This window comes from Bufo bufo, chromosome 3, assembly GCF_905171765.1.
Source record: "Bufo bufo chromosome 3, aBufBuf1.1, whole genome shotgun sequence".
NCBI classification, from domain to species: domain Eukaryota; kingdom Metazoa; phylum Chordata; class Amphibia; order Anura; family Bufonidae; genus Bufo; species Bufo bufo.
The window spans coordinates 99,260,408-99,278,334 of NC_053391.1; the positions used below are offsets into that span (position 1 = coordinate 99,260,408).

Below are 17,927 nucleotides of genomic sequence, written 5' to 3' on the forward strand. Positions count from 1 at the left end.
CGGCTTTCACGTCTGCGCATGGGCAGACCTTTAAAAATGCCCACATTTTTTTATACCAGATCCGTTTTTCCAGATGACACTGGAGAGACGGATCTGGTATTTCAATGCATTTGTCAGACATATCCGTATCCGGATCCATCTGACAAATGCCATCAGTTTGCGTCCGTATTGACGGATCCGACAGGCAGTCCCGGCGACGGAACTGCCTGCCGGAATCCTCTGCCGCGAGTGTGAAAGTACCCTAACACTCCTTGGGTTTAATACACAAATAGAGTTGAAAAAGATAATGTTCCATCTTGTTAGCGCTTGAGCTTTAGGCATTGTCCTCCCTTGGGCACCATTTTTGCTAATTTTAAAAGGTTTGAAATTCTGTGATGATTAATTTCATAAAATACCTTTTTAGTGCCTCTATCGTTCAGACAAATCACAGTGGCAATCCTCAAACCAATGATCACTAGAGCCAGGCAGTGACATGAGTGAGCCCACTTTCTTCAGTCATGGTGTTCAGAGGGTCGTCTGAAGCAGTGCTTAGTGGTGTTGAATATAATTGCCGACACACCACTACCCGTCTGTGATGCGGATCCAATGGGAACATTAATTGCAGATCTCGGTGACCTGCAGAACACAACGTGATGACCAAGAGATGCCAGTGCACACTAGAACGGGACACACTTAGACACCCTTCCCGCTCGCTCAGTGCCCACTGTCATCTCTGAAGGCCTGATGTCAGATCAGATAGGAGAAAACTCCTGTAACTGCAATTGAAAGGCAGTGGCCGCATCAAGGTGAATGCATTCGTTTTATTTCACGCCTTAGGCTGGGGAAGGAAATTGAAGCGTTTGGTTTAAATCCCAGTCAAAATCTTCAAAACCAACAAAGTCTGACTGTTCAGTCATTTCTGATTTCCGCCTTTTTAAGACCAGCTCAACTGGGAATTTTTGGAGCAATGCAGGATCAAAAGTCATTCCTCGGAAGAAGATGTGGCTCTTGAATTGATGGAGATAACGGAGCCTCTGTCTTGGAACTTTGCACAGAAGCTAAAGAAATAATGATATTTTATATGAATAAAAACTCTCAGGTATGACACACATTTCTGGCCATGGATTCTTAAATAGCCCCTGTCATCAGCATCAACCCTATTAAACCAGGCTTACTGCCTGATAGGTTTCATCTGATTGATTAAACTGATACCTGTCCTGTCAAAATAAGTTGCAGGTTCCCATGAAAAACCAGCACTGGAAAGCTGAAGCGCACTGAAAGTCCACCCTTTGCTAAAATGAAGCCCTCATTTGCATTGAGAATAAAAGTCTTTTTTTTTTTTCCTCAGGAACAACACAACCAATGTTAACAAGACAGGTACCATTTTAATCAGCAGAATCATCCCTACCAAGCAGTATGTCTGGTTAAATAGGGTTGATCCTGTTGCCAGGTGCTCTTTAAATGGGTTTTCCAAGGCTATAATACCATTGGCCTATCTTTAAGTTAAATCATAAATGTCAGATTGGTGCAGTTCTGGCTTTGGCACCCCCATCATTAGTGGACACTAGTGAGTACTATGCCTCTTCATTGTTTACCAGGCATAGCGCCATGATTTTAGTGGTGGCTGTACCTGGTATTGCAAATCAGTTTAATTCCCTTGAATGGAACTGCTGCAGTAAGGTGCAATACCAAGCACAGCCATCACCAAAAATCGGATGATCAGCAGTGATGCCGGCAGTCAGACCCGCAACAATCTGATTTTGATGGACTATCCTATCCTGGAAAACCCTCAACCTCTAATTTGCTCTTCAGGTGTTATTATTAGGATAGAAGGCAACAGGTTGTAGCACTCACAAGACAGTTTGTATCTCACCAGCCTAAAGGTGCTCAAATATACGTAACAGTCTTTCCACAGTGGCATTCATAGCTTATGTATCTGTACTTTTAAAGGGCATCTGTCAGCAGATCTGTACCTATGACACTGGCTGACCTGTTACATGTGCACTTGGCAGCTGAAGACATCTGTGTTGGTCCCATGTTCATATGTGTTCGCATTGCTCTCTCTGCTAACTGCTACAACTTCTAAACTTTGATTGCAGAGAGAGTAGAACCTCTAGGTGTAACAGCAACGCCCTCGTTGCTCCTAGAAGCTCATTTGCATATATTAAAACATCATTTTTCTCAGCAATGTGGGCACATATGAATATGGGACCAACACAGATGCCTTCAGCTGCCAAGTGCACATGTAACAGGTCAGTCAGTGTCATAGGGACAAATCTGCTCACAGATGCCCTTTAACCACCTCCGGACCGCCTAACGCAGATTCGCGTTCCGGAGGTGGCAGCGCTGCGCACAGTCACGCATATACGCGTCATCTCGCGAGACGCGAGATTTCGCTCCAAGCCGGCCCGCGCATGCGCATCGCGGGCCGGCAAAAGTTAAAGAACAAGTTAGTCACCAGCCTGCCAGCAACGATCATTGGCTGGCAGGCTGGCGATTTTTAAAAAATCCAATCACAAGCCATATAACAGATCATATTAGTAAATATGATCTGTTATATGGCTTCTCTGCTCCTGTGCTGGTCCTTTTCGTCGGTTGGATCCAGCACAGGAGCAGACTGAACTGTGAGTAGCACCAACACTACACCTTAGCCCCAGATCACCCCCCTGCACCCCAATTAACCCTTTGATCACCCCTTTGATCGCCCCTGTCAATCACCAGTGAAAGGAAAAAAAGTGATCAGTGTAAACTGTCACTTTTTTTTTTTCACTAGTATTGGCTGTTAGGTTTTAGGGATAGTTTAGGCCCCTTGGTTAGGTAGTTAGCGTCAGTTAGCGCCCACCCCACCACACCGCAGTCACTTTTATTCGCTGAATAGCGTATCGCTAATCAGCATTTGTACTTTTATAGTATCTGTAAGTGATCAAAACTGATCACGGTCAGATCTATAATAGTATTAGTGTCACTTTAGTTCGCCCTCCACCCAAAACGCAGTGTTTGCCCGATCAGGCCTGATCGGTCGCCCACACGTGCGTTCACCCACGCCCGCCCCACCGCAGTGACAAAAAATATATATTTTTTGATCACTGCACATTCATTTTACACGCACTGCGGCGATAAAAAAATCAGTTTTGATATTTTTTATCAACCGCAGCGGCCTCCGGTACTTCGCTAGCCTCCCCTTTGTAAGACAGGTTTGCTTTTTTTCTTGGGTAGTCTCAGGGAATACCCCTAAATTTAGTAGTCCAAAATGTCAAACAGGGGGTATTCTTCTGAAGAGGCCTACAGGATTCTGACCCAGTCGGATGAGGAGTGGGAACCCTCATCTGATGAATCTAGCGGGTCAGAATATGAACCTGTGGAAAGCAGTGGCTCTCTGACCCAAAGTTCGGACGAGGAGGTGGAGGTCCCTGGCAGCACCAGGCGTACCCGGCCCCATGTCGCTAGACCACAGGTTATGCAGGATCCGCTTCAAGAGCAGCAGAGTGGGGCTGTCGCTGCCGGATCACGTGGTGAGGCATACACCAGCAGCGCAGCCCTCCCTGGACCTAGTACCAGCACTGCCGTACAACATGGTGACGTGGCGAGCACCAGAAGGGCAGTTGAAGCTGGTACGGTGGCACGTGCACTAGTTACCCCGTCGCAGCCACCGCAAAGACAGGCCCGTAGAGCCCCTAGAATCCCTGAGGTGCTGGCAAACCCTGATTGGCAGTCACCAACTTCAGCCGCACCTGTAGTTCCCCCTTTCACCGCCCAGTCTGGAGTTCGGGTTGAGACGGCTCAAATCGGTTCGGCCCTGGGATTTTTTGAGCTGTTCTTGACTGCGGAGCTCTTGGACTTAGTCGTGGCAGAGACCAACCAGTATGCCACACAATTTATATCCGCCAACCCGGGAAGCTTTTATGCCCAGCCTTTCCGGTGGAAACCAGTCCAAGTTTCCGAAATTAAAATTTTTTTGGGCCTTCTCCTCAACATGGGCCTGACAAAAAAGCATGAATTGCGGTCATATTGGTCAACGCACCCGATTCATCACATGCCCATGTTCTCTGCTGCTATGTCCAGGGCACGATTTGAGGCCATCCTCCGTTTCCTGCATTTTAGCGACAACACCACCTCCCGTCCCAGAGGCCACCCAGCTTTTGACCGGCTCCACAAAATTCGGCCCCTCATAGACCATTTCAACCAGAAATTTGCAGATTTGTATACCCCCGAGCAAAACATCTGCGTAGACGAGTCCCTAATACATTTTACCGGGCGCCTTGGCTTCAAACAGTACATCCCAAGCAAGCGTGCCCGGTATGGGGTCAAATTGTATAAGCTCTGTGAAAGGGCCACAGGCTATACCCACAAATTTCGTGTCTATGAGGGAAAAGATCAGACCCTGGAGCCGGTCGGTTGCCCTGACTACCTGGGGAGCAGTGGGAAGACAGTCTGGGACTTGGTGTCACCCTTATTCGGCAAGGGGTACCATCTTTATGTGGACAATTTTTACACAAGTGTGGCCCTCTTTAGGCATTTGTTTCTAGAACGGATTTGCGCCTGTGGCACCGCGCGAACTAGTCGCGTGGGCTTCCCCCAACGGCTTGTAACCACCCGTCTTGCAAGGGGGCAGAGGGCTGCCTTGTGTAACGAAGAACTGCTCGCGGTGAAATGGAGAGACAAGCGTGACGTTTACATGCTCTCCTCCATTCACGCAGACACGACAATCCAAATTGAGCGAGCAACCCGTGTCATTGAAAAGCCCCTCTGTGTCCACGACTATAATGCGCTCATGGGAGGGGTGGACTTCAATGACCAGATGTTGTCTCCGTATTTAGTTTCCCGCAGAACCAGACGCTGGTATAAGAAGGTGTCTGTATATTTAATTCAATTGGCGCTGTACAATAGTTTTGTTCTCTACAGTAAGGCTGGGAGAACACGATCTTTCCTCAAATTCCAGGAAGAGATCATCGAGAACCTCCTTTACCCAGGAGGTTCCGTGGCCCCATCCCCCAGTGTAGTTAGCCGTCTACACGAGCGACATTTCCCCAGTGTCGTTCCTGGTACCTCAACCCAACCGTCACCCCGAAAAAGATGTCGTGTCTGTAGCAGGAGTGGAATAAGGCGTGACACCCGCTATTTCTGTCCTGACTGTGCTGACCACCCTGCCCTATGCTATGGAGAGTGTTTCCGGAAGTACCACACACAGGTACACCTAGCATAGGGATTGCATCTCACAGGACAGGCACACAGGGCTATTAGGGCCCTTTTACTCTCAGCTGCTGCAAACCTCTCCTTTCACCTGGGATAAAGTGCATAACGTACTTCGCCACATCTTTGGGCGATTTGCGCTTTGCACATTGTCCCATGGGGAAGGAGAGGTTTGTTCTATAAAGGTAAAAAAAACTAAACAAAAAAAAAATTACCGGTAAGTAAAAAAGTTAAAAAAGTTTAAAAAAGTTAATATGTTCTGTTCTAAAGTTAATAAAGTTATTGCTTTGCGGCCTGGTTTTTTCTTTTTTGTTTTGTTTTTTTTACCTTCCAGGTGGACCAACCGATCGACCAGCTGCAGCACTGATGTGCATTCGGACAGAAGCATTGTGCTGCTGTCAGATTACACGCAAGTCGGTGTATGCGGCGCTGCAAGACGAGATTTCTCCTCTGCAGTAAAAGATATGTTTGCCGAGGCATATGAGCTGAGGAGGTGGCGGTGTTCATATACTTTGGCAAACACTTTGTATATATAAAAAAAAAAATCCCGGCAATGATTTATTCATCCACATCGATTGATGTGAATGGAGAAATCTGGTTTGCCAGGGCATACGAGCTGAAGTGGGTATGGATGTTGGGCGGAGCTCCTATGTCCTGGCAGACGCCTTTCCCCTCCTTTTTCTTTTTTTGGCAGAGATTTTTTCATCCACATTGATCGATGCGAATGAAGAAATCTGTGCCGTTCATTTTTTTCTTTCAGCCCAGAGGCTGAACGGAAAAAAAAAATCTCATTACCCGTATGCTCAATATAAGGAGAATAGCAGAAACTCCTAATGCTGGGCATACATGTAATGATTGCGGAGACCCTCAAATGCCAGGGCAGTACAAACACCCCACAAATAACACCATTTTGGAAAGAAGACACCCCAAGGTATTTGCTGAGGGGCATATTGAGTCCATGAAAGATTGAAATTTTTGTCCCAAGTTAGCGGAAAGGGAGACTTTGTGAGAACAAAATCCAAAAAATCAATTTCCGCTAACTTGTGCCAAAATTTTTTTTTTCAATGAACTCGCCATGCCCCTCATTGAATACCTTGGGGTGTCTTCTTTCCAAAATGGGGTCACATGTGGGGTATTTATACTGCCCTGGCATTTTAGGGGCCCCAAAGCGTGAGAAGAAGTCTGGTATCCAAATGTCTAAAAATGCCCTCCTAAAAGGAATTTGGGCCCCTTTGCCCACCTAGGCTGCAAAAAAGTGTCACACATGTGGTATCTCCGTATTCAGCAGAAGTTGGGGAATATGTTTTGGGGTGTCATTTTACATATACCCATGCTGGGTGAGATAAATATCTTGGTCAAATGCCAACTTTGTATAAAAAAAATGGGAAAAGTTGTCTTTTGCCAAGATATTTCTCTCACCCAGCATGGGTATATGTAAAATGACACCCCAAAACACATTCCTTACCTTCTTCTGAGTACGGAGATACCAGATGTGTGACACTTTTTTGCAGCCTAGCTGGGCAAAGGGGCCCACATTCCAAAGAGCACCTTTCAGATTTCACAGGTCATTTACCTACTTACCAGACATTAGGGCCCCTGGAAAATGCCAGGGCAGTATAACTGCCCCACAAGTGACCCCATTTTGGAAAGAAGACACCCCAAGGTATTCCGTGAGGGGCATGGCAAGTTCCTAGAATTTTTTATTTTTTGTCACAAGTTAGTGGAAAATGATGATTTTTTTTTTTTTTTTTTTTTTTCATACAAAGTCTCCTATTCCACTAACTTGTGACAAAAAAAAAAAATTTCCATGAACTCACTATGCCCATCAGCGAATACCTTGGGGTCTCTTCTTTCCAAAATGGGGTCACTTGTGGGGTAGTTATACTGCCCTGGCATTCTAGGGGCCCAAATGTGTGGTAAGGAGTTTGAAATCAAATTCAGTAAAAAATGACCTGTGAAATCCAAAAGGTGCTCTTTGGAATATGGGCCCCTTTGCCCACCTAGGCTGCAAAAAAGTGTCACACATCTGGTATCTCCGTACTCAGGAGAAGGTGGGGAATGTGTTTTGGGGTGTCATTTTATATATACCCATGCTGGGTGAGAGAAATATCTTGGCAAAAGACAACTTTTCCCATTTTTTTATACAAAGTTGTCATTTGACCAAGATATTTATCTCACCCAGCATGGGTATATGTAAAAAGACACCCCAAAACACATTCCTCAACTTCTCCTGAGTACGGCAATACCACATGTGTGACACTTTTTTGCAGCCTAGGTGGGCAAAGGGGCCCATATTCCAAAGAGCACCTTTCGGATTTCACTCGTCATTTTTTACAGAATTTGATTTCAAACTCCTTACCACACATTTGGGCCCCTAGAATGCCAGGGCAGTATAACTACCCCACAAGTGACCCCATTTTGGAAAGAAGAGACCCCAAGGTATTCGCTGATGGGCATAGTGAGTTCATGGAAGTTTTTATTTTTTGTCACAAGTTAGTGGAATATGAGACTTTGTATGAAAAAAAAAAAAAAAAAAAAAATCATCATTTTCCACTAACTTGTGACAAAAAATAAAAAATTCTAGGAACTCGCCATGCCCCTCACGGAATAGCTTGGGGTGTCTTCTTTCCAAAATGGGGTCACTTGTGGGGTAGTTATACTGCCCTGGCATTCTAGGGGCCCAAATGTGTGGTAAGGAGTTTGAAATCAAATTCTGTGAAAAATGACCTGTGAAATCCAAAAGGTGCTCTTTGGAATATGGGCCCCTTTGCCCACCTAGGCTGCAAAAAAGTGTCACACATCTGGTATCTCCGTACTCAGGAGAAGGTGGGGAATGTGTTTTGGGGTGTCATTTTATATATACCCATGCTGGGTGAGAGAAATATCTTGGCAAAAGACAACTTTTCCCATTTTTTTATACAAAGTTGTCATTTGACCAAGATATTTATCTCACCCAGCATGGGTATATGTAAAAAGACACCCCAAAACACATTCCTCAACTTCTCCTGAGTACGGCAATACCACATGTGTGACACTTTTTTGCAGCCTAGGTGGGCAAAGGGGCCCATATTCCAAAGAGCACCTTTCGGATTTCACTCGTCATTTTTTACAGAATTTGATTTCAAACTCCTTACCACACATTTGGGCCCCTAGAATGCCAGGGCAGTATAACTACCCCACAAGTGACCCCATTTTGGAAAGAAGAGACCCCAAGGTATTCGCTGATGGGCATAGTGAGTTCATGGAAGTTTTTATTTTTTGTCACAAGTTAGTGGAATATGAGACTTTGTATGAAAAAAAAAAAAAAAAAAAAAAATCATCATTTTCCACTAACTTGTGACAAAAAATAAAAAATTCTAGGAACTCGCCATGCCCCTCACGGAATAGCTTGGGGTGTCTTCTTTCCAAAATGGGGTCACTTGTGGGGTAGTTATACTGCCCTGGCATTCTAGAGGCCCAAATGTGTGGTAAGGAGTTTGAAATCAAATTCTGTGAAAAATGACGAGTGAAATCCGAAAGGTGCTCTTTGGAATATGGGCCCCTTTGCCCACCTAGGCTGCAAAAAAGTGTCACACATCTGGTATCTCCGTACTCAGGAGAAGGTGGGGAATGTGTTTTGGGGTGTCATTTTACATATACCCATGCTGGGTGAGAGAAATATCTTGGCAAAAGACAACTTTTCCCATTTTTTTATACAAAGTTGTCATTTGACCAAGATATTTATCTCACCCAGCATGGGTATATGTAAAAAGACACCCCAAAACACATTCCTCAACTTCTCCTGAGTACGGGGATACCAGATGTGTGACACTTTTTTGCAGCCTAGGTGGGCAAAGGGGCCCATATTCCAAAGAGCACCTTTCGGATTTCACTCGTCATTTTTTACAGAATTTGATTTCAAACTCCTTACCACACATTTGGGCCCCTAGAATGCCAGGGCAGTATAACTACCCCACAAGTGACCCCATTTTGGAAAGAAGAGACCCCAAGGTATTCGCTGATGGGCATAGTGAGTTCATGGAAGTTTTTATTTTTTGTCACAAGTTAGTGGAATATGAGACTTTGTATGAAAAAAAAAAAAAAAAAAAAATCATCATTTTCCACTAACTTGTGACAAAAAATAAAAAATTCTAGGAACTCGCCATGCCCCTCACGGAATAGCTTGGGGTGTCTTCTTTCCAAAATGGGGTCACTTGTGGGGTAGTTATACTGCCCTGGCATTCTAGGGGCCCAAATGTGTGGTAAGGAGTTAGAAATCAAATTCTGTAAAAAATGATGAGTGAAATCCGAAAGGTGCTCTTTGGAATATGGGCCCCTTTGCCCACCTAGGCTGCAAAAAAGTGTCACACATCTGGTATCTCCGTACTCAGGAGAAGGTGGGGAATGTGTTTTGGGGTGTCATTTTATATATACCCATGCTGGGTGAGAGAAATATCTTGGCAAAAGACAACTTTTCCCATTTTTTTATACAAAGTTGTCATTTGACCAAGATATTTATCTCACCCAGCATGGGTATATGTAAAAAGACACCCCAAAACACATTCCTCAACTTCTCCTGAGTACGGGGATACCAGATGTGTGACACTTTTTTGCAGCCTAGGTGGGCAAAGGGGCCCATATTCCAAAGAGCACCTTTCGGATTTCACTCGTCATTTTTTACTGAATTTGATTTCAAACTCTTTACCACACATTTGGGCCCCTAGAATGCCAGGGCAGTATAACTACCCCACAAGTGACCCCATTTTGGAAAGAAGAGACCCCAAGGTATTCGCTGATGGGCATAGTGAGTTCATAGAACTTTTTATTTTTTGTCACAAGTTAGTGGAATATGAGACTTTGTAAGAAAAAAAAAAAAAAAAAAAAAAAATCATCATTTTCCGCTAACTTGTGACAAAAAATAAAAAGTTCTATGAACTCACTATGCCCATCAGCGAATACCTTAGGGTGTGTACTTTCAGAAATGGGGTCATTTGTGGGGTGTTTGTACTGTCTGGGCATTGTAGAACCTCAGGAAACATGACAGGTGCTCAGAAAGTCAGAGCTGCTTCAAAAAGCGGAAATTCACATTTTTGTACCATAGTTTGTAAACGCTATAACTTTTACCCAAACCATTTTTTTTTTACCCAAACATTTTTTTTTTATCAAAGACATGTAGAACTATAAACTTAGAGCAAAATTTCTATATGGATGTCGTTTTTTTTGCAAAATTTTACAACTGAAAGTGAAAAATGTCATTTTTTTGCAAAAAAATCGTTAAATTTCGATTAATAACAAAAAAAGTAAAAATGTCAGCAGCAATGAAATACCACCAAATGAAAGCTCTATTAGTGAGAAGAAAAGGAGGTAAAATTCATTTGGGTGGTAAGTTGCATGACCGAGCAATAAATGGTGAAAGTAGTGTAGGTCAGAAGTGTAAAAAGTGGCCTGGTCTTTCAGGGTGTTTAAGCACTGGGGGCTGAGGTGGTTAAAATGCTGTCAGGGACCTGACTACAAAAATTTAAATATAAGGGACCCATCAACATATGTCCATCTTACTTAAACTTTTACATGATTTTTGTTGATTTGCATATATTTTATGATGACAAATGTTTGTAATTTCTTTTAGTCAAAAATTGTAAACGATTTGTCATCTGCATCCTGCACGTATTCTCATACACTGCAGGCTGTACAGTACCATTCAGAGTGAAATCCCCTCAGACAAGTTCTCAGATAGCTTACTCTATAACCATTGTCTACTGAACAACCTTTTAAGCTGACATCTTTACAACCAATTGAATAAACCTAAAATGGTTGTGCCATATGGACAGGTAGGAGCACTGCATTCACAAATGGGACCCCACTGTAAATGGAGAGGATTGCCCCTTTAAATCAAAAGCATGTCATCTTAGTTTTTTTCAGGAGACCAGAGATAAGGGCTACAGAGTGAGCCATCAGACAGCTCGTCAGATAGACTTTACTCTGAATGGGACTGCGCAATCTGCAATGTATGTGAAACATGCAGCCTGCAGAAAACAAGCAGTTCATTTTTAATTAAAACCAACTACAAAAATGATATTTATCACATAATAGAGGCAATTTAATAAAAAAAGAAATTGATGTGAACCTGACCATAGCCATTAACTTTAGAAGCATGTTGTCAGCAGAGCTCCATTGATAATTACTTAGCAGAAAAGAATGCAATCAAATGGGGCCCAATCCTTTCTCAAAGTAATTACTGCTGGGGCTTTGCTCACATGTCCTGATAACTGCCCCTGACAGTCTGCTCCCCACCACTGCCTTTCCTATAACCATTTTCATTTGCCCCAAACAGGGGCTGAGACTTCTTGGCTGTATGTGGCCCAGAAATTCTTGATGGAGGCACCGCACAGGTTTATGTCAACCCAGAAGGCACTAGAGGTAATATGGTGACACTATTGTAAATACAATGCAGCGTAGTACACAGTCGAGTCACATTATTATGACCACTTCCTACTTTTGACATCGTTAGCATGTAGCTCATGAAGTCACGTGTGTTGAGCTGGCTTGGTGGGTATATAAGGTGTGCGATAGGCTGTCTGCACACATACTTTATCCCTCATTGCTGTCATGGGTGAAAGGGGAGATTTATCAGAGTTGGAAAAGCGATGATCATTGGCTTTCGAGCCAAGGGTGGCAGTATTTCTGAAACTGCGCAGTTTGTGAACTGTTTAAGTGCTGCTGTAGTGAAAGTGTATGGCGAGTGGACAAATGGCACCATTGTGAATAAGTACCATGGAAACTGTGGAGCACCATGTGCCATTGGTGTGAGAGGGGAAATTCAGCTATGAAGGTGTGTGAAGGCAAACCAACACCTTACAGTGGAGCAACTTGACACCAAAATGAACCAGGAGGCTACCAGATATGTGTCTAAGACAACAGTTCAGAGAACCCTGCTGCGTATGGGGCTCTGAAGCAGACGGATGGTCACTGCACCTCTGCTAATGGAGTTGTGTTGGCAGAAAAGGCTTACATTTTTGCACCAGTATCGGAATTGGACCTCCGCTGATTGGGAAAGGGTTGCCTTCTCCCATGGAGTCATGTTTTCTGCTTCATCGAACAGATGGACGTTGGCGTGTCAGATGAGAAACATCAGAGAAGAAACACCCTGCAGCAATTGCTGGAAGGACACATTGGTGGTGCAGGGTTATGGTCTAGGGGAACATTTTCCTGGGCGCACTTATCCATGTGGAAGGCACTTTCAACCGATTTATGTATGAATCCATCCTTGCAGATTATGTACACCTATACATGCTGATTGTCTTCCCTGGGGCAGATGGGATCTTCCAGCAAGACAATGCCACATGTCACATATTTTGAAATATCCAACATTGGTTGGAAGACCGTGACCAAGACGTTCAAGTACTACGTTGGCCTCCTAATTCCCCAGACTTGAACCCAATTAGACATCTGTGGGACCACCTTAATAGTCAGGTTCGCTCTATTCATCCTCCACGAATCACCCTCCACGAATCACCCTCCAATAGCTGTGGGATGCACTGCAGTCAGCATGGCTCCAGATACCTGACAACCTACCAGGACCTTACTGAGTCACTCCCAGTCTGTCTAGTTGCAGTCCATGCTGCACACAGTACTTACTCTGGATATTAGCTGGTGGCCATAATAATGTACTGTGTATGTAACGTGTTACCTATTGCAGCTGTTAGGAGTGCAAAAGATAGACAAGATGCTTATATAGTATAACCAAATAAAATATTATTTTAAAAAAAGCAAATACCGGTAGTTGCATTGATGTATTAGCCACCAGAGCATGACCTAAAATATTTAGCACCATGGCAAACAGTGAGTTAGTAAAAATCAGTTTTACCTACCTACAGCATTATGTTATGGACAGTGGTTGGGGGAATAAAATTCTTAAAATGTAGTACCTCTTTTAAAAGGTGCGATAGTCCTTGGGTAACAGTCTCTGGAACTTTATATGTTGCATCATTAACCCTCTCCAGCATGCTTATATGGTCTGTGGTGGAGGCAACAGGAAACTAGAAGGTACAGAAAGAGAAGGTTAGTAAGAAGTAGGTGTCAGATGGCTGTATGACTGCAGGATCAGACTGCACAGGATGTGCTTGCAGTCTGTTAACGTGGAGACTAGAGATGAGCAAATCGAAGCTAACAAAGTGGAATTCGATTCGCACCGAAGCCAAATTTCCTCATGATTCGTGGTAACGAATCACATTTTTTCCTAAAATGGCTGCTGCACGTGTGAGGACATGGAGAAAGGAAATCTGGGAAGGCGGGATCACCCATAATGCCATGCATGCAGCCAACCAGCAGCCAGCCAGCCCTGGGATGTCACAGCCCTATAAATAGCGGCAGCCATCTTAGATTCTGCCATTTACCAGTGTACTTAGTGCAGGGAGAGACGTCTGCAGGCGCTAGGGACAGTGTTAGAAAACACTTCTTTGTGCTAAAAAAAACGATTTACAAGTGCAGAGAAAGATTATTTAAGGTGTAGGGAAAGGATAGGGAGGAATCATTCCACAGCTTTTATGTTGAACAGGGTTCAGTAGGAGAGGTTACAGCCTGGGTAATATTCCAGCACTGACTGGGGATCCATATTGCCATTACACAGCTCTGTAATTCCAGCAAACCGTTCCTATTGCAAGTGCTGTTTGATACAAGCATTAACAGGGTCTATTACAAGGCAATATTTCTAAATCTTATTTGCCCTAGTGCGGTGCAGTTATATGTTCTAAAGCATTTTTGGCTTGTATTAGTGGGAAAAAAAGGGCTTATTAGCTGTTGTGTGGTGAAGTGAGAAAATTACAGCCCTTTTTGTTGTGTATTAGTAGCAAAAGTAAAATATATTTGCTGCTCAGCGGTGCAGTTTTCTGTGGTAAAGCCTTTTGTGACGTGTATTAGCGGAAAATGAAAAATATATTTGCCGCTCAGCGGTGCAGTTTTCTGTGGTAAAGCCTTTTGTGACATGTATTAGCGGAAAAAGAAAAAATATATTTGCCGCTCAGCGGTGCAGTTATCTGTGATACAGCCTTTTGTGACGTGTATTAGCGGAAAAAGAAAAAATATATTCGCCGTTCAGCGTTGCACTTATATGTTGAAAAGCCTTGTGTACTGTAAAAGTGGTAAAAAATTAGGGCCTAATTGCCGTTGAGTGGTGCAGTTATATATTCTAAAGCTCTTTTTGTGATATGGGCCGAATTATGGAGAGGTGAAATTTTTTATGTGAAACAGGCTTTTTTGGGGGAAAATTTATGGGTGATTGTAGACTTTGTTCTGTATAAACCAATGTAATATGATGAAAAGCCTTTAGTGTAGTTTAAAAGTGGGAAAAAAAATTGTTGGGAAAATTGATGGATGATTGTAGACTTTGTTCTGTATGAACCGGTTATATGTTGAAAAGCCTTTAGTGTAGTGTAGCCTTTAGTGTGACTCCGTTTGCCCAGGAAAACGTGAGAGTGATGAAAGGGGTCGCACATGGCTTGCATACCCTACATGCCTCCAACATAATTCTTGAATCTCTACATGAAAATAATGTATTTGCTGTAAATCGCGAGAGTGGCATAGCTGTTTACTGCTTCTGAATTAAAATTGGGGCAACCAGCTTCAGCTTCCTCTGATGTGTATGCCTAAGGAGTCCTTTTGTTATGGCTTTGCACAGGGAGCAAGAATGTTACGCACAATTCTAATTGAACTCCTGATCTTAAGAAACTGGACTTGGACTCCAAAGCAGAGGCTCTCCTGTCATGTCTTGTGTGCTGTGGAGATCGAATGCACATGAAGCATAAAAAAACACATGAATATTTTCAACTTACTGAAGCTGCTTGATTTAACCCCTTAAGGACCAGCGCAGGCTGTTCGGACGGGTGCAGGAGCTGCGCTAGCCCGATCAGCGCAGTGTCCGGCCGTCACTGATAACTTTTCAACTTACTGAAGCTGCTTGATTTAATTGTGAATAGATGGTAAAGGCAAAGTCTGCTGGTGTGTTATCATCAGCGTCTTCATTATGTTTGCTGCTGGACCCACAACGACGTAATTCGGTCCATACAGCAAAAGGAGGTCTACAATCACCCATCAATTTTCCAGAAAAAAGCCTGTTTCACATAAAAAATTTAAACAATGAAAGTATAATGGAATTTGGTTCATTCGGTTATTGCGCTGGCGGATCAGATGAAGGGCAAAATAATCAGTGACGTGAACACAAACCTACTGCTGACACCCTCTCCACTCAGTCGGGGGCTCTACTTGTATAAGCATTCAATAGAACCGGTTCTGTAAACATCTAGGTGGAATCAGCTGACAACGGTGTAAAAGGAGTGCGCTTCTTCTTGGCGCCAACATCGACCTGTAAGGCTGAGTTCATACTTGAGTTATTTCGTCAGTTTTGGCCCCGTGACGGCCCAAATAAGTGAAGTGTGCAGTGATTGAGTGCGACGCCTGTCATCTGCATGTCATACGGACTCACAGTATTAGTTCACTACCACAGCAGACTCCCTATGCGTGTTACTGCAAGGCACAGTGTTCTACACCACTATAAAGGCTCTCTGCAGCCAGGAAATAGCCGCAAATTTATTTGGATCGAACCAAATTTTTCCCAAAAAATTCGGCGAACCGGCGAATCGAATTTTGGGAAAATTCGCTCATCTCTAATGGAGACACATTGCAGGAGCTGTGGACACGAACCAAAGGAGGATTTTTGCTTTATATGTCATTTTAGATACATTGCAGAAATAACAATAAATGGTTGTGAATGAATACATATCCTTTAAGACAATATTAATTGACATTTATTTCCTCACCTCCCCAGCTGCCAGTGCAAATAATAGAACTCCTAAGGAAAACCAGTCCGCAGAATGGCCATAAGGACCCCCGGAAAGAACTTCAGGTGCTAGGAAAGCAAATGGCAAAATTAATAAAATACCTCATTTGTATTGTGTGGATTAATGGATCAGATTTTCCAGGTTGTTACTGAACAATACTATAATGATTGCATTTCATCAGCGTAAATGCAGTAGCACAGATTTCTGCAAAGATTGTGTGAACATCCTTATGGCCTTGTGCACACAGCATTGAAGCACATGGAGCCATTTAGTCTTCTAGAAGCAATGCATAAAGCATGTGATGGAACAGAAAAAACGTTTTATGCCTCCATATTGTACAAGACCTCATGCACTCTTAGGCTACATGCACACGGCCGTTGTTTTGGTCCGTATCCGAGCCGCAGTTTTTGCGGCTCAGATGCAGACACATTCACTTCAATGGGGCTGCAAAAGATGCGGGCAGCATTCCGTGTGCTGTCCGCATCCGTGGCTCCGTTCCGTGGGCCGCAAAAAAATATATAACATGTCCTATTCTTGTCTGCGCTTTGCGGACAAGCATAGGCAATTATATAAAAGGCTGCCCGTGCCGTTCCGCAAATTGCGGAACGCACACGGACGCCATCCGTGTTTTGCAGATCCGCAATTTGCGGACTGCAAAACACACAACGGTCGTGTGCATATAGTATTACAGGAACCTTATCATGGCTCCATAGACAATGGATCTATGACATTTCCATGCAAATAAGACCTTACCCCAAACATCTTGGTGGTGACCTTTTATTTTATGTAGCCTATATATTAGAAGACTGTGCTTAGGTCTCTTTCACACAAGCGTGACGGATTGGCCCCGGATGCGTTCAGTGAAACTCGCAGCATTTTGCAAGCAAGTTCAGTCAGTTTTGTCTGCGATTGCTTTCAGTTGTTCAGTTTTTTCCACGCAGGTGCAATGCGTTTTGATGCGTTTTGCACGCGTGTGATAAAAAACGGAAGGTTTACAAACAACATCTCTTAGCAACCATCAGTGAAAAACGCATCGCATCCGCACTTGCTTGTGGATGCAATGCGTTTTTCACGCAGCCCCATTCACTTCTATGGGGCCAGGGCTGCGTGAAAAACTCAGAATATAGAACATGGTGCTATTTTCACGCAACGCAGAAGTGATGCGTGAAAAATAAAGCTCATGTACACAGACCCATTGAAATGAATGGGTCAGGATTCAGTGCGGGTGCTATGTGTTCACGTCACGCATTGCACCCGCGTGGAAAACTCACTTGTGTGAAAGGGGCCTTAAGGTTTTAGTATACTATACAATTGACATTATCTTTAACACTCTTCTGCATGCAGGAGTAACATAACTCCATAGCGAGTCCCTTTCCTTACCCATGTACTGAAGGGTCCCACAGATGGTATATGCACGCTCTCCAAATGGAAGGTGTCTTGAAAGTCCAAAATCTGACAATTTCAAGTGTCCTAGATAAAATAAAAAGTCTTAGCAGCAACAATGAAGTACAATTTAGAAAACATTGTTAAAAGTTGATGAGTATTACGTACCTCTCTCATCTAGTAGTATATTTTCCATCTGAAAAAAATGTTAGTTGTTAAAAAATGTATGGAAGCTGAACTGGGACAAAGGGAACATGACATGACATGCTGTGGAACATCAAAATTCCCAAATGATAACACGACTGATATATCTTCTGATAATATTATCCCAACATGTTCCACATATGTACAGTATGTATCTGCTCTTTTTGTGGTTAGTGGGATTGATATACAAGACAACATGTCTCTAATGGGGTTGTCCCAACTGGAGGAACCCTGATCATATGTCATTTGACAGCCCTGTAGGGGTCAGCTCAGAATAACCCCCTCTTTTAGCAAGAGTGATGCTGACTGCAAAGATTAAATCTCACACTAGACAATTCGGTGAGATCAAATATTACATAA

The 17,927-nt window shown here is 43.5% G+C and overlaps 1 protein-coding gene across 1 annotated transcript in view; it reads right to left on the reverse strand.

Annotated features, from left to right (window-relative positions):
- Positions 1-812: 812 nt before the first annotated feature.
- RSKR (ribosomal protein S6 kinase related) overlaps positions 813-17,927 on the reverse strand; it is a 30,027-nt gene continuing 12,912 nt past the window's right edge. The window contains exons 8-12 of the mRNA XM_040421788.1: positions 17,532-17,559; positions 17,361-17,450; positions 15,960-16,048; positions 13,074-13,184; positions 813-1,037 (exon numbers count right to left, since the gene is read on the reverse strand). Coding sequence (XP_040277722.1) covers positions 813-1,037; positions 13,074-13,184; positions 15,960-16,048; positions 17,361-17,450; positions 17,532-17,559 — 543 coding nt within the window. The remainder of the gene's footprint in view (positions 1,038-13,073; positions 13,185-15,959; positions 16,049-17,360; positions 17,451-17,531; positions 17,560-17,927) is intronic.